Source organism: Corvus kubaryi, unplaced genomic scaffold, assembly GCF_017639235.1.
Source record: "Corvus kubaryi isolate FWS band 111438036 unplaced genomic scaffold, C.kubaryi_AGA036_p1.0 37284, whole genome shotgun sequence".
Lineage (NCBI taxonomy): Eukaryota > Metazoa > Chordata > Aves > Passeriformes > Corvidae > Corvus > Corvus kubaryi.
In genome coordinates, this window is record NW_024581088.1 from 6,077,030 (window position 1) to 6,098,188 (window position 21,159).

The 21,159-nt window shown below is 43.5% G+C and overlaps 1 protein-coding gene across 1 annotated transcript; it reads left to right on the forward strand.

The window, feature by feature from the left end:
- YWHAE (tyrosine 3-monooxygenase/tryptophan 5-monooxygenase activation protein epsilon) lies at positions 1-20,996 on the forward strand. The gene is made up of 6 exons (XM_042026119.1): positions 1-220; positions 10,419-10,618; positions 15,336-15,442; positions 15,808-16,014; positions 16,609-16,745; positions 20,081-20,996. Exons 1-6 carry the CDS (start codon positions 157-159, stop codon positions 20,131-20,133), a joined length of 768 nt encoding a protein of 255 aa, XP_041882053.1. The 5' UTR covers positions 1-156; the 3' UTR covers positions 20,134-20,996.
- The last annotated feature ends 163 nt before the right edge of the window (positions 20,997-21,159 follow it).

Genomic DNA, 21,159 nt, shown 5'->3' on the forward strand with positions numbered 1-21,159 from the left:
GCATGCGCGCGCCGGCGGGAGTGCCCGGATGCAGCGGGAGGAGGCGCTGCCGCCATATTTGCCCTGAGAGCAGCGAGCTGGTAGCTGCCGAGCCCCCCGGACCCATCGGCTGCCATCCGCCCCGCGCAGTCCCCGCCGCCGCCCCGCCCGCAGGACATGGACGATCGGGAGGACCTCGTCTATCAGGCCAAGTTGGCTGAGCAGGCTGAGCGCTACGATGGTGAGCGCGGGCTCGGAAGGCCGTGCACGGCCAAGGGGAGAGGGAGGGAGGGAGGGAGCGGCCACAAAATGGCGGCTGGGCGGGGGAGGGGGGCAGGGGCGGAGGAGGGGGCGCACACAAAATGGCGACGGGGAGCGCCCTGAGGGGCCGCTGGAAGCGGGGATGGGGGACCCGGGCGAGGGGGTGTCTCGGGCCGGGGCGGGGCCCGGGGCGGGGGGCGGTGGCGGCAGGAGCCGGGAATAAAATGGCGGCCGCGAAGGGCGAGTCCTGGGGGGGGGCAGGGGAGCCGCCCCCGCCTCGGGGGGCCCCACAAAGAGACCCCGCTGCCCCTCACGGCGCCGCTGGGTCCAGCCGGCTCCGCGCTCCCCCGGCCGGGCGGCGCGGGGCGAGGGCGGCTCGCCGCAGACAACGCCCATGCCGAGCGCTCCGGAGGGGGGGCCCGGCCCTCGGCCCCTCGCCGGCCGTGCTCGTGGGGGGTCCCCGGGGATGGGGCTGCGCTTCTTTCTCTGCCTCTACCCCCGGCTGGAGATCCTGCTGCCCCTGGCAAACCCAGAGAGAGCGAGTTCTCGCCGTGCAGGGAGCGAGTACATGATTCACTGCCTAAAGAAAACGCGTATGCTTTCATTATGTGGTATAAATTATTACATATCGTTTCACTTTCCCAGCGTCTTCTTTTCATCCTTTTTCCTCTTTTAAGTTTGTGCGCTGTCCCTGATCATTTAATATCCGTGATGATTTAATACCTGGGGGAAAAGTGGTAGAGGGGAGGAACTGGCAACCCTGGGTGGTGTCTCTTGCCCCAAAAATGTCTGTCTTGCAACTGTTCCTTTTAAACATGGTTCCCCTGCACATAATAGAAAGGGCCTTTAATTTTCTCGACTCTTCTGAGACTGTTACTTTGCCCTGAGAGCTGTGATTATTCATTTGAAGTGGAATAAATACATGTATGTAGAATGTGTGAATGCAGTTACCATTCATTTAGAGGTAAGAAGACACTCCCGATACTTTCTGTTCATAAATTGTCATAGACAACATGACCGAGTTCTCACCAAATGACATATTTTTACTGAGTTGTGCTTAAAAAACATCTGATGGCACCATTGCAGAACATCTGAAAAATGCACGTTTTGGGGAGGAAAATAGAAACTAAAACAAAAAGAAGGCCTAAATAAGAATCCATTCAGTTAGATTTCTGATAGGAAAATGATTTGGAATTAAGAGTATCACTGAAGGAAAGCAGTCAGGCAGTTTCCACTGAAGGGTTTACAGAAAAAAACAGCCCCCAAAAAACAGGTATTAGGATACAATAATTAACTTGGGCAGAGGGACATATCTGTATTCCACAATAAGGGTGCAGCTCCTGCTGAGGAGGGAAGGCTTCTCCACCTGGTATGGATGAGTCAGTGCCACTGAAAGTGTTGGCTTTGGTTTGAGTGGAAACCCAACATTCTGGAGGAATCATCATCCTTGGGAGCTCTTGAGGCATGACTCTCTTTCTGGGGTTTTCTGAAATCAGCAGTAAATCACTTCATTAGGATGTAATAGGACTCTACCCCATGGCACAGATCTGCAATGCAAACTTCCTGTCAACTAATAAAAATTGATTAGGAGGGATTATTGCCTTGGTGCAGCATTTCCCTGGGTGGACTTTTGGTTCTCCCAGTACCATGAATGTTTGCTAAACAAGCTGCCCAGAGCAAAATGTAAAAGACTTGTCTTGCTTCTGAATGGGTGTGAGACTTGTTACAATTTAGGAGGGAGCACTGAACTGAAAGCTGTCTTTTTCAAATCAGTGCTGTGGGTTTTAGCCTTCCAGAGTTTTTAGGACTCAAGTTGGGTGAACATATTTAAGATGCACCCTGTAATTCTGCCAGCTGCTCTAAATTTGTCTTCACATTTCTTGTGTCCATGGCCTGGAAGAAAATGTACTGTAGATACTGTTTTTATCATTTAATTCTGTGTTCTTGTTCAGCTGAAACAATTAAAAATGATTGGCATAATTTGTTCTTGTTTATGTGAAATAATGCAGTTCTGCCAAGATCATAGCTGAGACTGCTGAATAATTCTGTGAACAAAGTGATTTGAGAAGCAATATGAGGAAAGTGTAAGCTACTCCTAATTTTGGTCCTCAGTTTGATCTTTGAGGTGCACAATTATGAGGCCACGGTTATTAATTGGCATTATATTAAATGGAGTGATGGTAAGTACTGGCTACAGATACATTGGAATATGAGTCCCTTGGGTAATTTGAATATGAGTTTGACAATTTTTTGTGTGTTTTAACATTAGGATAAGCGTAAAGTTCTATCCCATCTTTCTCCTGGAGACTGAAAGAATGGTGGGTTGCTATTTATGTATGGCTCATGGCATTTATAGCAGCACTTATGGTGGGCATCCAACTGTCGTTTCTTTGGTGTTACTTACCTGACCCACTTAGGGAATTTATGAAGTCTTGGGAGCTGTATTTGTGAACGGTTGGGAATCTAGTCCTGTGTCTGTACTGTCCTCAGGATGCTGGCCCAGATTAAGAGGACAACTTTCTAGGTACTTTTGCAGTGTAAGTAGCACTTAAACCCTGATCTCCTGAGATATTAAGAGATTTGGGTGTCTGACTATCTTCACAGATCTGCTTAGGCATGTTATGGCAAATCACAAAATGCCAGGAAGCTTACTGGTAGTACAGGAAGCTTTGTGAGAAATCTCAGTTACTGCTATTCCTTATTGGTAGAATAATGTATAACTAAATGGATTCCTTTTTTGGAAAACAATTGGAGTAAGTGATAACTGTGGAGCTCCTTTTATCAAGAGGATGTAGAGGATTCCTGTAGACTGCTGCTGAATATTGAAACCAATTCCTGTTTCTGGAGGCTGGGAACATCTTTGTTTTAGGTGAGAAAAATGCTATGGCTCAAGGTAGACTGTGAGCAGATACTTCATACAGCTGCTTTGTACTACAAGTCTTGAAGTACATGACTTGGGTGAGGTGAAATAAGTGGGGTTTTCCCCCCTCAAAACCAGATGATAGGTCACGGTACGGTTAAGGGAAAAACCCAAGCCACCCATGACAGGTCTCCTGCCTCCCAGCACAGCAAGCTAACAGCTGCCTCCCTTTGTCTTTAGAAATTGTTTATCAGGGAAATGGGTCTTTATCACAAAGGCAGGAACGTGTGCAGCAGTGGATTCAGTTCAAGATTTGAACCCTTTTTAGAAAAAACTGTCTCCTAGTAACAGGTCTTCAGCTTAGAGCGTAATGAAGAATCAATAAGTCACAAATTAGAATTCAAGTTGCATATTAATTTTAGTTTGCAGAGGATTAGTCTCTTTCAAGCAGATGTCAAACACACTTCAGTTTTTTGGGTTCCTTCCCCCATTAATGGTTACCACTTACCCTGTGTGTTAAAGGTCTTACTGGTGTATTGATGTGGGGTGTGACTGCTGTCTCTGAGCTAAAAGGCAGAAAATTCTCAGCATATCCCTAAGAATTGTAGGAATCTAAGAGTTAAAGTATGGGCGAGACAGTGCTAAAGGAATAAGCCTGTACATTTTTTAAGTGGGAGTTGTACATACTGGGACATAAATTGACTTGTGATTATGAGGAGTTGTGTGAGAGAGGGCCTTTGTCTGTAATGGCCTTCTTGAATTTCCTGAGGTACCAGCAGCAAACAAAGGAGACAAAATTCTACAATTGGCTGGTGTGGTCCTCTGCAAAGAGCCCAGAAGCTGAACTGGTGTCCAATTCTTGTATTAGAGGATTGCTCAGTAGCAGATCTCAGTCAAAGGGAGAGATGTATGATGTGGCCCACACTTGAGATGTTTGCTTTCAAACTGAAACGTTTATTAGAAATAGTGGGGATATCCTCTTGATTTAGAAAAGTAAATGTCCACAGCTTGAAGAGATTACAGGGACAATTTAAAAAATGTTCTTCTTGCAAGAAGGACTTGTGGTAGACCATACAATTGATAATGCAGAAAATCCCACTGTTGCTTGGACAACTTGGGCGTAACCTATTTCTCCAAGTAAAGGTGCAGGACTGTTTATTGCAGAGTCACGCAGTCACGTTTTGGAAGGGTTTTGACTGCACCAGCTGTTACAAACCTTGCACATGGAATAACATTATAACCCTCTGCTTTGTCCACAAAATCATCATCAAGCCACTGTGCAGGTTGGCTATTATTTGGGTTTTTTTTACTCCTCTGCCTGTTGATTGTCTTAACTGGGAATCCACCTGTTAGGTTTTCTTACGCTCATTTGTGTAAAACTTTTACATTGTGATGAGTGTGGAATGCTTCTCATGTGTGCTTGGGTTGTGGTCTGACCCTTAGAGCCAGTTCAGTTCTCTAAATTAGAAGCAAGATTAATTTTTTTTCCCTCTTGAGTAGTTGTCTGAGCTGGTGACCTGAATGAGCCAGTTGAGAGATCAGAGGGGTGTTGAGCTGGCAGGAGGGAATTGATAGGCATGGGTTCAGCCATCTCTGGAGCCCTCTTTGCCAAACACAGGATTTCCTAAGAGAACAGAAAATCCTAATGCAGGCAGTATAACAGTGTGTCTAGAAGAGTTCCTAATGGATGGAAAGAGGAGCTGAACTTCCACTTGGTTGAATTTGGAGCTCATCATTGTAGTGAGTAGGATGGTGCCCACTGATGCCAGGTGGAGGTCTGTATCTTTGGGAAGTGCAGTTTGTGGACATTGATCCAGTTATATTCATCTCTTACTGAAGAATGCACTGGCCCCTATTTCTTCAGTTCTTCTTGTATTTGTTCCTAGCAGTTTGCTGCTACTAAGTTAGTACTTACTACTTGCTTCTGTTTTGTGGCTCACTCAGAAGTGCCAGCCTGCTTCCCAGCAGAGATACCTTGTGATTCCACTGGTGGGCTTTCTCTGTTCTTGAGAACTTGACTCTCATATTCATACCCTGTTTCCTGTCTTTCAGCCAAGTGTTTATCCATGTGAGGACTTTCCTGCCTATCCCGTGGCAGTTGAGTTCCTTAAAGAACCTTGGGTGAGGGACCTTGTCAAATGCCTTTGGGAAATCCAGGTAGACTCTACCAATTACGTCTTCTTTGTCCATGTGCTTCACTTGTTCAAAGCATTCCAGTAGATTTGTGAGGCATAATGGAATGCCATGCTCTACAATGTAATGTTTATTCATATACCCGCTCATTCCAGGGTTTTTTTAATGTAATTCCCATTAACTTGACCCCTAGTGAGTATTAGGTTCATGGTTTTGTAGGTCCCCCTGAGTGTGTGCTGGAACCCTTCTCAGCTGAACAGTGTAAACCACTTTGTGTTTGCTGCTGTTACTAAAGCCCTAACTGAGAGGTTACACACAAGACTGCAGGGTCATAGATACTTAAGGTTCTTGGGACTCATTCCTGATAATCTTTTGTTCATTGCAAGAATGAACAGGTACAAGACTAGCACTTGTACTGAGTCTTTGAATACTGTTTATGGCGTGTGATCATCTGTGGTGGACACGAGGGAAGACTTGGTTTTTTTGCTGTGTCCTTCACCTCCTTACAGCTCACAGGATGCTCCTTTGCGGCTTTTACCTCCTGAAATGCTGAAGTAGGTATTGGGCAGCAGCTTAGAAGCTTGAAGAGCTTGGTTTGTTTTATTGTCCTTAGATAAGGGCAATAGAAAAGATTAAACTTAAAACGCAGCTTCAGTTTTCTGATGTTCTTCTGCTACTAAATGGAGAGTTAAGACGGTGCTTCTGCTGCTCTTCATTACATAATATATAAGAATTGTACTTTGTGAGTTCTCTTAAGGTTTATTTTGATTTGAGTATGATGACCATTAATTACATCATCTCCATCCCACCTTTACTCAACAAGTTCTTTTTCTCTTCTTATTCTAAGAAGCTTTCTCACTTAAGTAGTTCCTCTTTTGGAAGGGAAGCACACCACTAAGAGATTTTCTAGCTCTTGTTTTTTCCTGTGGTAATGTTGAGCCAGTGTGTGTGGAGGCAAGGGGGAGTTATTTCAGCAGTAAGGTTGAAGTAGATTCTGTGTATTGTTTAAAGTCACGAGGAGTGCCTTGGTTGGAAACAAAAAACCCCGACCCTGTAGCATCCTGGTTAGTGAGACTCAGGCACTGAATTAGAAGTTGCAAACTCTGTAGATTTGCCCTAACAAGTTTGCTTTAGTGCACCAGCCTTTGTTTAGGCCAGATGATTTCTGTTACAAGCACAGATTTTGATAGAACTGCCAGATACTGGCTATTCCTTTGTTAGGGTCTGCTGTCTCTTGGTTTGTGTCCTGCACTGGGAAGGTTTTTAGTCTTCCCACTAAATTGGCTGTACATCACCCATTTCCATATTTCCTTACCTAGGGATATTGCAGTTCCCCTGGGTTTTCTGGATTTCTGGAGTTAAGGAAGCAACAAATACCTAGTTTCTCATTCATCTCTGGTCAAGAGGCAGTCATTATTTTGTGGCCTAGTATGAGTCCTTATCAGCTGTGCCCTTTGTTCTGTGGCTGGCCCCTAATGATGGTTATCAAACATGTCCTTCTCAACACTTGTAAACTTCCCCACTTTTAGCTTAGAGTAAGGCTTATTGTTTGTCTTTCACATTAAACCCCAATCCCAAGCCATGCACCTTGCTGTTCCACAAACCCTTTGTAGGTGGCCACCGCTGTCCCAACCCTTTGTGCTTTCCAGGCTGCGATTCTGTGTCCCTCCTGGTGGCTGGAGGTGAGTCAGCAGGGTTTGCAATGGGGAGCCAGCATTTTAATCATAGTAGCAGAATATAGGAACCTAAAAAATGGCCTGGGCACCATTACAGTTTTTGCCTGTGTATTGTGGTATTTCTTAACCAACAGCAGGTGCTTGGGGAAAGATCTAAATCTAGGGCAAGCATGTCATTCTCCAGAATATTCCCCTCTCCTTCCAGAATTCATGTTTTTGGGATTTCCTGCCCTGACAGTAGCATGATAAGGTGACAGCCACAATCACCTGAGAGGCTGGAACTTAACCGCTTACATACAGCCTCTGTCTCTCTGAATCTGCATAACGCTACTTTTTCCATAATGCAGAGTAAGCATCTCTGGATTTTGTATGCAATGAGTTGTCATTACTGCAATAATCCTTTTTAATGAAATGTAATCTCAGACTCGTATTTTGTCTTGAGTGGTCTCTGACTGAGCTTTCCACCTCCTTGTGGAAACTTCCAGATTGGTAAAATGGCACTTAGAATAAAAAATATTTGTTCTGTTGGCAGATATAGATGGCTTTATTTTTGTTTTCTGTTGGAGGAGATACAGGTATGTTGTCCCCTTGCTTTTGTACTGCCTGTGTTCTTAAGATTTTTCATCAGGCTTAAATTTTCAGGGCTGGATTATGGGTTTACCATGGAAGACCAAGGTATGTACATAATATTTTGTTTTCTTGAAATATCAGCCCAGATTTTTGTATTGTAAGTAAAAGTGGGCTCTTTACTAAACTAAAATCCTTTTTCTCCAACAGCTTTGTGTGTAGACTGATAAATGTTTTCTCTTTGGGTAAAACAGTTGTTTATGGGTGGGATTCTAATCTGTGGTTGTGTGGTTACCTAGTAACAAGATGAAGATTTCGAAGAGGAGACAAAGTTTCAGTTCCTGTTGTCAGGGTGTTGGGAGGTTGTGTACCCAGTGTGAGGGGTGGTGAAGGTGGAGGGTTTTGTGCTTCAGAACAAATGGAGGAACCTCAGGTGCTCCCCCATCCCCCAGCATCCCGTTCCCAGTGGCTGTCACTTGTCAGGGAGTCTGTTTAACTTACTAACAACTCAATCATAAAAATGCTGGGGTGATAAGGGCTATTTACTGATAGCAGTAGTAGTTCAGAGCAGGTGCCTGTTTTCCTTTGGCTCTGTTGTTTCCGTGGTTGTGGTGACTGCAGGAGGGTGGTTAATGACCTCCTTTGCCAACAGTTGAAGAGATGCAACAGGGCTCAAATACTGACAGAGGAGCTCCTTGTAGGGCGGGGTCTTGGGTTTGGCTTTGTACCAGCTGTTGCACAGCTTAAATTGGGTTTATCCTCCAGTGCACAGAGGTGTTCAGACCTCTGTTTCAAGGGCTTGTAGATGTTCAGACTGGTAATAGATAAAATCCTGTAGAAGCCAAGCAGTTAATTAAATTCATAATGATGTGTTTGAATGTACTATGAAAGCTAGATATTCATTTTCAGGGAACAGCAAGTCTTGTGTATAGTTTTTCTATTTTAAATTTTCACTCTAGACAAATTTGCTTCGGGGGAAGAGATTGTGAAGGAAACCTGTAGAACAATTGATAAAATGTGCCCTTTTTCCCCAGTTGTTGCAATTTCCTGACACAGGGCAGATCTTGGAAGATGTTGCTGTACATGTTCCTCAACCTCCACACTTCTGGACTAATTGTTCCATATATATCACTGTTATATGAGATAAGTGTGGATAGATTTTTGTTGTCATTAAGAAGCAGGTTTTCTATAAAAGCATTGTCATCCAGGAGTATGACTGAAGTGCACTGTAGTTAATCCCAGTGGATAAAGCACAATAATAGAAACTGTTTTAAAAAAAGGCAGATCTTCTGTAACCTGTGTGTTTCTTATCTGAAGGCAGTCAAATATTAGACTTAAAAACAAGAGCCGCATTTTTTGCTGGAGCTTGACGAAGATACCCAGGTCATGGAGACTGCAAGTCTCAATTCCTGATGGTCATTTTTGTCCACAAGAACTGTCAGGCATCTTGAATGTGGCTCCACGGTTTCAAGAAACTTCCAAATACGAGATGGCTTAATTTGCATAATTTAAAAAATTTACAGCTTTGAAGTAGATTTTTCGTATGAATGGGATGGTAGGGTCATGCTTCAGGAAATAAATCATAGTGCTTGCTTTATTTAAGTAGCAAATTGTAGCTATATCATATTGCTTGTAACTTAGGTGGCTTAAAATACCTAATTATGTTTATGTTAATACTAACTGTGAATGTGGAGTGTTTTAGGGCAGCTCTCAAATTCTTCAGTAAAAGCACCATTTTGCAGTTGCAGGGTGGTGTTCTCAAAAAGTTTTATCAAATGCTTGGTGGATTTTTCATTACTTTCTGTGATTTGGGGGAAGCAAAATCTACTGATAAAAATAGAGCCACCATAAAATTTTGTCCTCCACATATGGAGACCTGTTGGAGACTGATAACGTTGTTCCTGCCAGGGAGCCTACAGTCTCCATTGCTGAAGTAGCTTGTGCCTGTTTAGGTTGTGATTTTGACATCTGAGGGGGAAAAATTATAGTTAAGCTTCATTTGTATATTTAACACTATTTTTGTAATGTGTCCTGAACAATTGCAGTGTCGTTAGGTAATTAAAGGGTTATAAACTCCCTTAAGTAGTTTAGTCTTGGTTCCACTGGAGCATAGGAAAGCTGTGTTTGGTAATAATTGTTTTAACCTCAGGTTTAGAAGTACTTTTCAACAGGCATAAAATAGAAATATACATTCATTCATATCTTGTTTGTTACTTTTCACTGTAAGAGGCTGCTTGGCATGGGTAGATATGGTTGCTCTGGGTACACTCAGGATGACATTTTTGTTACCACTCCAAGCACCAAATTTTTCTTTTGGGGGTTCATCTTGCAGCTTTGACTCATTTTCCTAGTAACAGTACTCATACATCTCTACGTGTATTCAAATCTGGATTTTATGTTTTTGTTAATTACCACATTACATTGTGTTCCAGTTGACAAATCAGTGGAGCATTCTGTAATTCCTCAGTTTTATCCTGACTGTGCCAAGAGCCAGATCACATTTGTTCATCTTTTCTCACTGTTCTCTGCCTTCTGCAAAGCACTCTGAAGAGCACACACTCCTGTAGGATTGTACTGATAACTCTTATCCACTGTGGAAGAATGTTCTTGCTGTTACATCCTTTTTGTCTGTCTGTTAAAAAAGGCAAACAAACAAAAAAAACCCCCACTCAAACCAAAGACCAGAAAAATAAAAACCAAAAGTGAAAACTACCTTTAAAGAATTTTTGGAACCCTTGTAAAATACCAGATGAACATCAGATACTTCCTTTGTGTATGTGCTGATTGATTTGTTTGGAACACTCCAGTGTAAAAGTGAGGAGTAACTGGATGAAAGGAGGAGGGAGCTTAATTTCCTAAGCTCTCATTAATGTACAGCTTGTATTGAATGATTTGAAAGGTGCTTCAGTTGTGAAAATAATTGCCTGACCTTTTCCTCCTAGAAATGGTTGAATCAATGAAGAAAGTGGCTGGAATGGATGTGGAGTTGACAGTGGAAGAAAGAAACCTGCTTTCTGTTGCATATAAAAACGTGATTGGAGCCAGGAGAGCTTCCTGGAGAATAATCAGCAGCATTGAACAGAAAGAAGAAAACAAAGGTGGAGAAGACAAATTAAAAATGATTCGGGAATATCGGCAAATGGTAAGCTGGAGTTGGTCTTACAGCAAAATGTCATTTAGTTCTGGTCCCCTTGCCATAAACTGCCCTGGTGTTCGAGATTGCCTGTGGTGTGCTGACCTGGAATAGGGTCCTTGGAAGGCTGGAGCTTGTTCCTTATCTGGAGAATAAATCTCCGTGGTGAAAGGGAGAGCCTGGGTGTTTCTGTGTAAACACTCCGAAGGGCAGCAGCCTCAGGAGAGGGAGGGATTTTCCCTCAGTCATCAACAGCTCTGCCAAGCATTTGGGCTGTGCTTGCACTTTTCTTCCCTGCTTACTCAGATGTGAGGCTGCACCTGCTCAGGAGGCCTCATTCTTTCCCCTCCAACCTGACTTACCCCAAGAAACTTCTTTTTTTAATTAACCCTGTCAAAGGAGATGTTTGGCTGTTAAGTTTCTCCTTCCTATAAAAATTGCTTTGGATCATACAGTGACACTTTCAGTGATTCCAGTTCTCTGGAATTCCAGAGAGTTCAAAACATTAACACTTGAAATGTCCCTGAGGGAGGCTCTTCAGTGCTCTTCTTGGCTCCTTGTCTTTGTCACTCCATGTTCTGGGGATGTCGTGGTTGTCCCAGCTGTGAAACTTGGGTGTGTAGCAACCTCCAGGGCCTTGCTCTTTTCTCTCTCTGGAGAGAGAGGGAGAAATTGATCCACATAACTTCATGCTGACTTAGTCAGTGTGTGCAGCTTTACCTAAAATGGAGAACTTGCAGCAAGCTCTGGCTTTCATTGGTAAGGGCTAATGAAACCTTCAGCTCTTAGTGTGTAGTTGTTCCCCCTTCCTCCCTGCCCTAAATGATGGTTTAGCACGGAGCAGGCATGCTCCCGTACTATTTAAATCCCACACATTTCTGCAGAGGCTTCATCTCCATTATTTGAGGACAAGTGCCTCCACATGGTTCACATCTTCATTTCCAGAGAAACAGTGGAGTCTGTTATATCACCTGGCACTGATTCATATACCAGCAATGGAAATGATGTTGGCTTGGAAATCTTCTCTCAGGAATGGCTCTGGACTACTTTCTGTTGACTCACAGGGTTTCTTTTGCTCCATGGAATTGTTAAAGTTGTGAGTTTCTAATTTTATGCTGGCATACTGATGGGATGAGGCGCTGCCAGTTACATGCAGTCCCAAATAGCCTTTTCTTGATGAGTGTCTGCAATCTCCTAACAGAACATAGAAAACAAGACAACAGCTATCTAGTGATTGTTTAAACTTGTTTTACACTTGTGCTTCCAGGTTGTTTTGCACAGGGTTTTGTGGATGGTGACCATCTTCTGCCAGAGATTCTTTAATGGTGAAAAGACTTTTTTCCTCATTTTGAAAGGACTCTAGAAATAACCATTATTCTGCATCCCTCTTTGTAAAGGACATGTGCCATTCTGGATGGACTGGGGTGCAAGAAGTCCATGTTTGTAGGTGCTTGAGGCTCTGAAGAGAGAGAGAGGCCACATGAAGTACAGTGTCATGCCAACAGTGTGTTCAGCTGTTAAATCCTGAGAGAGAACAGCTTTCACAGCTGCACTGGGAGGAGGAGTGCACTGAGCACTGTCATTGGTTCTGTACTGGAGCAGGGGTGGCTGTGTCTGCCCAGCTCCAGAGGGAGTTTTCCCAAGAGGCTTCTGAGCATCATCTGTAGCTGAAGGCCAGTTCCTGTTAGTAGCTGCTGGGAGACTTCATATGGGTTGGCATCTGCTCTTGAGTGTGTGAGTGGGTTTGGCAGGATGGCCTGGGAGCAGGAAGGGCCTGAGGAACACTGCAGGTTTGGGTGCTGCTGCTCACTGTCGCTGCTGAGCAGTAGCACTCCTGCCCTGTTGTGCTCAGTGCTTCCGTGAAGAAACAGCTTCCAGCAGAATTCTCATCGTTATGATTCCCTTGTCAACAAATACTGACTTTGTAGCATTTTCCAGAGTAAGTTCAGTGTTGGGAAAACCTTTCCCAGACTTGAAAGGCTCTGAAGAAGGCAAAAAAATCCCCCCCCCCCCCCCTGGGGGCAATCATGTCTGGGAGCCAACAGGCCACGTTTAAACCACTGGGGAGTTGGAGAGAACCAGCATCTCTAAAAGACACATCTCTCACCTACCACCAGAAGCAGCTGTGACCTTGCTCAGCTGCAGAGTGCTACTCCAGTAGAAAGGGAACGTTTCTGTAGTAGTTTCTGTGAAAGTAATTATTTGTTGGGTTTGGTGTATGTCAGAATTTACTATAATTCAGCTCATGGCTCATGTTGGGAGTTTTTTTAAGCTAGTAGCCAGCATGACTTGGGGTAGAACTCAAGGGGTGGTGGTGTTGGGAGGGCAGGGCCAGGCTGGCTTTGTCTGAAGTGTGCACTGGGCAATAGTGAGAGATGAAAGACACCAGGCTGTGCGTCTTCCCAAACCACTTCAGCTGAATGGAGCCAAGCACATCCATAGCCATGAGGGAAAATGCCACTTACTTGCTTTCTTTGTAGACAGGCTGCTCTCCTGGCTCCTGTGGCCATTTGGATACACAAAAGCCCCTGAATTTCTCATCTGGCTGCATCTCTGACGAGAACACGCTGAGGCTTGTGCTCTTCATCCTTGAGAGGCTGAAGTGGCTGCACACAGTGCAGTTCCCTCCCTCACAGTCAAACCAGATCCGTTCCCACACCATAACACAGATACTGACCTTCCCCTTCCTGCTCTGGAGATGTGGCACATGGAATGTGTGTTTCCAGTGCCCTGACTTCTAACCTGTGCTGTATTTTGGGGCAGTTGCCAGCCTGTCCTGTATCCTCCTCTCTTAGAAAGAGCTCACTGAGCTACTCATTCTGGAACAGATCCTTTTTGTACAAAGCTTTTAGTTTTGTTGTGGGTATTTTGTTTGTTTGTTTGTTTTACCCTTAATTAATTTGATTTGTATTAAATCTTTTTAAACTAAGCTTGGCCAGGACATTTACCTTGCCCCGGACAGCAGCTGATCTCTGATAACTGTGACTGATCCTTTAAGCAAAGCTGGAAAAGGTCTGTCTGAGATGAAATAGAAGTGTGTACATGTATGGTTATTTAACTAAAGAGGATTAGAAACTGATTTAATTCTTTGCAGTTTTGCTGAAGATCTCTCTGCAAAAGAAGTCATTGAAAAAGAGGATCAAGAGGAAAGAAGTTTGCAGGAACTGACTGCTGGCCAAAGGTTTTATAGCTTTTGTAGCCCAAGAATATATGAAGTAGATTCTTCTCAAGTGACCATATTTCAGCACCTTTCTTAAGCATTTGTCACATAATTAAGTACAGCATCTGATTCTTCCTGTGAATGTCAGGGCATTCTGACATTTGTACATGAAATTTGCTGTAAATTAATTTCTCTAAAGAACTTTTGCAAGTCTTTTACTTTGTGCAAATCAGTATGTGTGTATATGTGCCAGTTTATCATTTATTTTGGATCTGTAATTTTAACACCTTTTGGGTATAACTGCTGTGGTTACAAACCCTGATAGTTTGGGAGCTGTGTGGTGATAAAAGGATTACATGGCAAGGAAAATGCTTAAAGAAAGAAGGAAAGCAAATGCTTGGGTGGGAGGATAGGAAGGGATGATGGACTGAGTGGGGCTGCTCCTGTGATCCAAGACTTGCAGTTCCTGGTAGTTTCTTTAATGCCTTTGCTTGAAATCTCTCCTTTATATGAAATTAGCTTGAGCCAGAGTTCTCTTCAGCTGTAGCTGTGAAAGTTACTGTGAAATCATGAAGAAGCAGCAATGGATGGGTGACTGTGTGCACTTCACCAACCACTCCTACTGGAATGACCTGGGAGGCTCAGAGCCAGTCTGGTTTGGGCAGTGCTGATGTCAGAGGAGGGGTTTCATCTTTCCTGGGTGTGCTCAGTTTCTTTGCTTGTAGGAGTGAAACTCTCTGTGGTAAACCCTGACCTCATAGACCTTGCTTTATGTTTGGAACTGGAAAAAATGAAGGTTGATGTGACTGCTTTCAGTTCAGACTATTCAAATCCAGTATCTGTTTTTAAATAAGGTGTTAAATATTGTATTTTTGGCCACAGATTTCACTGTCAGTGTTGATGATTTCTGCTTTTTCGCTGAGTTGCTGCGCTTTGTGTTTTTCACCTGTTTCTGGAGCTTGTTTTCATCTTGTACCTGACCTTCGTTTGTGTGGCACGTCTTGATTCTGTTCTGATACTCCATGAGTTTTGTCTTAAGGCTCTTCTGTTAGAGCTTTGCCTCCAAGGACTCACTAGAAATTGGTCTGAAGGTGCCATTTAACTGGGGTATAATGGAGTTCAGCTGATTTGTGTTAATTACCTTCAGATTGTCCTGTTACTGTTGCCACTTTCAAGGCAGCCTTCCAGGATCAGAAATGTGAGGAACTGAGTTGTGTAAGCCTGAAATTCTTGCAGAATTACACCCTGAGACAAACTTAATGCAATGGTCTAACAAGATGTCTTCCAAGGAATTTACAGTTCCACTGTTGAGTTCCACATTTCATCATCCATCAGTCCCTGCCTCTTGTGTGTGCCAGCTAAATGTGCAGCACTGTTTTTGCTTAATGCACCTACGGAACATCTGAATTTTATTTATTTTTCTTCTGTCCTATCCCTCTTTGGAATTTCATGATGTTTGATATTTGGGTACTTTTGGAACAGCTTTTAGTCTTAAGTGCTCACCTCACCCCCTCTTCTAATTTTGGTGGGTTTTTTTGTTTTTTTTGTTTTTTTTTTTTTTTCTAGGTTGAGACTGAACTGAAGTTAATCTGTTGTGACATTCTGGATGTACTGGACAAACACCTCATTCCAGCAGCTAACACTGGCGAGTCCAAGGTTTTCTATTACAAAATGTAAGTACCTCCTTGAGAGGAAAGGCCTGAAATAGGGACAGAAATTAAGTAGCTGTAATGAGAACTTAAAGTGAACTGTTGTGCAGCTCTTAGATGTAAGAAACAGCAATTTTAATTGAGCTGCTGATGTAGAAATCCCATTCCTGCTTGGGTATTTTTTTTTTTTTTTTTGCATGAGCTGAACACTACTTGTAAAGAGAAGAAAATAAGGTATGTCATGTAGTGATGGTTTAAAATTCCCTCAGCTCTTGGTGCAGTCTTGGTAGTAACTGAGCAGATACCTAAACACAGTTTAATTTAAGCTGTTCATTCAGTGGCTGGTGGGGAAACGAGGATTGCTGACTTCCTCCTGTTTCTGTTTTCAGGAAGGGGGACTACCATAGGTATCTGGCTGAGTTTGCCACAGGAAATGACAGGAAGGAGGCTGCAGAGAACAGCTTGGTGGCTTACAAAGCTGCTAGTGATATTGCAATGACAGAACTCCCACCAACACATCCCATCCGCTTAGGACTTGCGCTCAACTTCTCTGTATTCTACTATGAAATTCTTAATTCTCCTGATCGTGCCTGCAGGTAGGTGGTGGCTGGGAAGATGGGAATATGGGAATGTTGTGTGAATATCAAACAAGCCAGAAGTGGTTGCTCCTTGGTAATTGCTTTTCCTGCTTTCTTCCTGCTGTTGTTTGCTCTGGTTGACCTCGATTCACTGGGAAGATTTTCAGCATCACCATTTTCTTTTGGAGTCCAGAGCCACGTGCTTGTGTGGGAGTAATGGTGTATGAGAAGCAGAACAGTGATAACCTTGAATTGATCAGCTAATGGCAGTTGAGCACTTGCCAGGTTAACTCTGTGCATGCCCTTAAAGTGCCCAAGGTGTGAGGTGATTTGTCTCCTCACATGCTGGGAAGGATGGTGGTACTGATTTCTGTGACCTGTGAGCATGTACAGTGGCAGTGATTGAGGCAAACACCATTTGTCTTCTGTCACTGCAGGTTATACTAAGTTTTTAGCAGACCTTAATCAGTTGTACTGCAAGATGTAGAAATGTTTAATGAAACCAGTATTCTTGAGTAAAAAGTTTCTTAAAGCACACAAATGACTGGTGTTAACCTGTGCTTCTGGATTGTGTTCAGCAATATTTGTTAAATCTTTGTTCTGTCATTGCAGGTTGGCAAAAGCAGCTTTCGATGATGCTATTGCAGAACTGGATACACTGAGTGAAGAAAGCTATAAGGACTCTACACTTATCATGCAGTTGTTACGTGATAACCTGACACTATGGACTTCAGACATGCAGGGTGATGGTAAGTGAGTCCTGCTGGAAGAGCTGCATCCCTGACCCAGGAAACAGAGCATGGAAATGGAGAGGGCTTGGATGGTTTACATCTGTCTCCTAATAATGACCCTCCTGCACTCTTATCCTACCTTAACACTGGATGAGGTGATAGGAGTGACACTGGAATCTTTTGAGCAGCTTCTCAGCTCTCACTTGAAGGAAGGAGGTGTGGAATTAGCACCATTCTCCCTACATGGCACCTGTGATTATTGTAAAAGCAGTGACCTTCTTTATTTAATCTTTTCTTTCTTTCTGCTTGTTATGCTCATCTCTGACTGTCACTCCAACCAGATGTGCACCTCCAGTGCAGGAGGAAGCACTGCAGATGCTTTAGTTCCCCTTTATTCCAGGTCACTCCATATTCTCATTGCCAGAGCAAATGCCAAATGTGTCCCCTGGCAGTACCAGAGGGTGGGACATGGATTGCTTCTGTTCACTAGCAAAGGATAGTACAAATTTTTGAAGTGGCTTTGGCACACTGAATGGATCTTCCCAACCCCTTAACTTTCACATACAATGCTTAGTATAAATCTACTCATTTTTGGGTCTCTCTCTTGGAGAGACAAGTGAAAAGAGCTGACTTTCTTTTTACTTTTAACTTGGAGGAGAAGAATTAGGTCCAATTAAGACTATTTTGGGTACCTAGAAATGCCCAGAGCTTAGAAACACCACTGCTGAACTTCACATAAGTATGTCAGCGTCTTAAATTTTTGGTAAGCTGTTCCTTGTAGCCACACAGCATTCCTGGGGGTGCTTCTTTGGTGGAGTGTCCATTTGAAAGCAAATGCAGAATCTTCTACATTTTCCTGATGTCCTGTTTTTATGTAGGGTCATGGGTTTGTTCTGAAGTGTTGTTGCTCAAAAGCTGCTCACTCTGCTCTTTGGGCTGCTGAGAGAACTGGGAATCCTGTAAATGTGTGGGGTCTTGGCTCCTGGTTTACTCCATATCCCAGTGTTTAAGGCTCTTGCACCTCCCTTTTCAAGGATGTAAGATTATCTCATTGTGCAGGATGGATCTGTGGACTCTTTTAAACACTGCGGGTGTTTGATGCCTTCTTTGCCATGGGTAGGCATTGGAGAAAAGAAATGTGTTTCAAATTCCCACAATTAAGATACAGCCTTTACTTTTTTAATTGGAGCCAAATAACCTGGTGCTCTCTGGAAGCCATTTCAGTGCAGTAACCAGGCTGGATCAGTGTGGGATAGTACCAATATCTTCCAAAGAGTGTCTTCCAAATGCTCTTGATTTGGCCAGGGCTGGTGTGTCTTGTGGATCTTGGATATTGTAGAAGTTCCACAAGATCACTTACAGGCTCTTTAGATTTTGCAAAAAGAAACAGATTTTAATTTCTTGCTCCACGCCATGGAAAACAGACATTTTGGTTCTTCCTGAAGTATTTCAGATTATCCTGGTTACTGGTGCCAGAAATATAATGATTACAGAATTAAAAATACTGTAGGACTACAGTGGTGCAGTTCTTCAGATCCAGAAAAAAAAAGTGTTTATGTAGAATATTTAGACACAGGTGCAAAGTTAAGTTTCCTCATACTTTGCCAACACTCTGAGTGCATTTCCAGCTGATGCTTCCAGAGCTCCATATTCCCAAACGAGCAGAGCCTTTGAACAATAAGTTAATAGTGGCACAATTAGCAGTTTCCAAGGGGTGACAGAGACTTGGAAAGGGCTTGTTCTTTTGTGTTAAGCTTTTCCCTGTTTCCATTTCAGCTGTGCAGGGTGTAGAGATGTAAAGCCAGGCATTCCCCAGCTGCTGCACTCCCATCCCAATCCTTGTAGCTTTCCCATGGCCTAGAGCAGTGTTGAGTTTATTTCCACACTTGTAATGTCATCTCCATATGATTCCTGTTCTCCCCTTCTTTCCTGCTGTATAGATTCCTAAAGGAAAGTCCAACTGTTCATTTCCTAAAAACTTTACTTTGTAAGTCTCTTGTCATGGCTCACTGGAGTTTTCAGTGTCAGTTTTCCTGTCACTAACAGTGCCTGCCTCTGTCACGCGCTGCTGACAAATGCTTGCGTCCCTGCTGCCACTCAGGGCTGAGCCCTGTGGCACCTGTCCCCCTGCCCAGGGATGATGTGCTTGACTAAGATCCAGAGTAACTCACATGTTTGGGAATTGAGCTGCAAACCTGGATGGATATAAGAATATTTGGGCAAGAAAAGTACTTCCCAGTGGCCTGGTAGAGGAGTATTTGCCTAAGTATGTTGGTTAGAGCATGCTCAGATCTTCTAATCTGGGTTAGGGCCTCTGCTTTCCTCTCTTAAATGATCTGATATGGAATTCTATCTATAAACTTCGTTGTTGAATGTCCTGTGTTCCTAGGCCCCCTCTTCCAAAATCTACCTCCAGTTGTACCTGGTGGTAATCCTGAATCTGGACACGCTCTGAGCAGACATTCTGGTTGTCTGCTGGAAGTCATCAGTCTCATTTGATTGGGTTTTATTGCAATCAAGTTTTTAATTACTACTTTCTGTTTATTGCCCTTAAGAGAGTACCATCTTAAGTGGTTACAGATAATTGTAAGCACTTTTTCAGTCTCCCTTACCAATTAAGTGAATTGTGCATGTGTGATGGCACCAGCTGAGGTACCTGGAACTTTCCCAGTTGCAGCAGAACTTTGGCAAAGCCCTGCAGAAGGTGTTGCATGGGGCTCCCTGGGGCAGCTGGAATGTAACCAAACTACAGGAGTCTCATGGACAGACCCTGTTCCACTGCATGGTACAGCCTGGCTGAACAGAGAAATTAATTTCCACAAGATGTTTTTCTCTAATAACCTCAAGCCCACGGTTTCTTGTCGGGTTGGACTTGCAGTAGGGTGTTTTTCATACCTTTGGTAATTCCTGCCATCAGTGTTACTGTATAAAATTTCCTAAGTACTTTGCTGTTGTTGAGACTTGAGTGGGCTTGGGCAGATAAAAGTAGAGATGAGGGTTTGGGGAAGGTATTTCCTGATCCAAGGATGCTGATCCACAGCTCTTCCAATGGTTTCTGCCTTGGCTGCCCCGCCCTGGCTCAGCAGGACTGCTCACCTGCGTGGTGTCAGTTTTCAGGGCTGGGTTTGTTTGTCCTCGTGTGTTCTAATGGCCTGGCTGCAGTTGTGTGTGAGGGTGCAGGAGATTCCAAGGCTTAATTTCCATGGGAATGCTTCACTCCGGAACTGGCAGCGTGGAGTGAGAGAGTGAGCGTGTATTGCATGAAACTATTAATCTCTAGGTGCCTGTTAAGCCTTTCTGCAGCTCTCAGTTTTAAATGGTAACATCTTCCTTCCTTCTTCCCACTTCCACAGGTGAAGAACAGAATAAAGAAGCGCTGCAGGATGTGGAAGATGAAAACCAGTGAGACACAAAGGCCAACAAGAGAACCCATCTCTGACCACCCTCCCCCTTCCCCACAAAAACCCTCAGTGTCACTCTGAGAACCACCAAATCTGACTTTTACATTGGGTCTCAGAATTTAGGTTCCTGCCCTGTTGGGTTTCTTTATTTTTATTTTTTTTACACAGTTTAAAAGTTCTTAAAGGCAAGAGTGAATTTCTGTGGATTTTACTGGTGCCAGCTTTTAGGTTCTTTAAGACACTAACAGGACTGCGTAAAGGCTCTTTCAGCATTACTGTATTGTCTCTGCCAGCTGTGGTGACGTTGCCATCAGCCCTGGATGTGACACCTGAAGGCCGTGTAGGGAGAGATTGGTCCTGGCCAGGTAGTGCTCATGTGGTGGCATCTTTCTTTTTTTTATAACTGTTTAAACTGAATTTTATACCAATGTTTCAACTTAATTGGGTGTTTAGCTTGAAGTTGCGAGGTTGCATTTGGGACATTTATTGTAGTGGTTTTACTGTATAAAAACAAAAAGTTTCCAAACTGCTGAAATGTTGCTGAAAATCATGGTGCTGGTAACAGTTCAACAATCCGTGGCTGCTCATTCTTGCCTGTTCTTTACTTTCCCTCCAAGCAGGTTAGCATTGAAGGTGGCATTGATAAGCCTGCATGCGTGTTCAATATTTTTTCTTTTCTCCCTCCCCTCTCCCCATCTCCCTTCGCTCGCTCAACCTCTTTTGTTCAGTATGTGTAACTTGAAGCTAATTTGTACTACTGGATATCTGACTGGAGCCACAGATACAGAATCTGTATTGTTCTTACTGAAACACAGCATGGAATTAACATTAAACTTAAATAAAACAAACCTAAATTAAAAATGCCAAACATCACTATGACTTTCTTTTAGAGGAATAACTTTCCTTTGTTGCTTGTACTAGGAACAGTTGGAGGGGGAGAGAGCAGCAGGAACAGCCTTGTTCTTCAGACAGGAGATAAGGAAGATTTGGTCTGAAGTGTGAGTTGTGCTGCTGGGAGCAGCCCTTTTATC

Excerpts from the sequence above, each read along its gene's own strand:
- YWHAE (XM_042026119.1), top strand. The coding sequence starts at position 157 with ATGGACGATCGGGAGGACCTCGTCTATCAGGCCAAGTTGGCTGAGCAG. Across the intron at positions 15,443-15,807 it reads AAGGTTTTCTATTACAAAAT|GAAGGGGGACTACCATAGGT; the intron begins GTAAGTACCTCC and ends TTCTGTTTTCAG. Across the intron at positions 16,746-20,080 it reads TTCAGACATGCAGGGTGATG|GTGAAGAACAGAATAAAGAA; the intron begins GTAAGTGAGTCC and ends CCACTTCCACAG.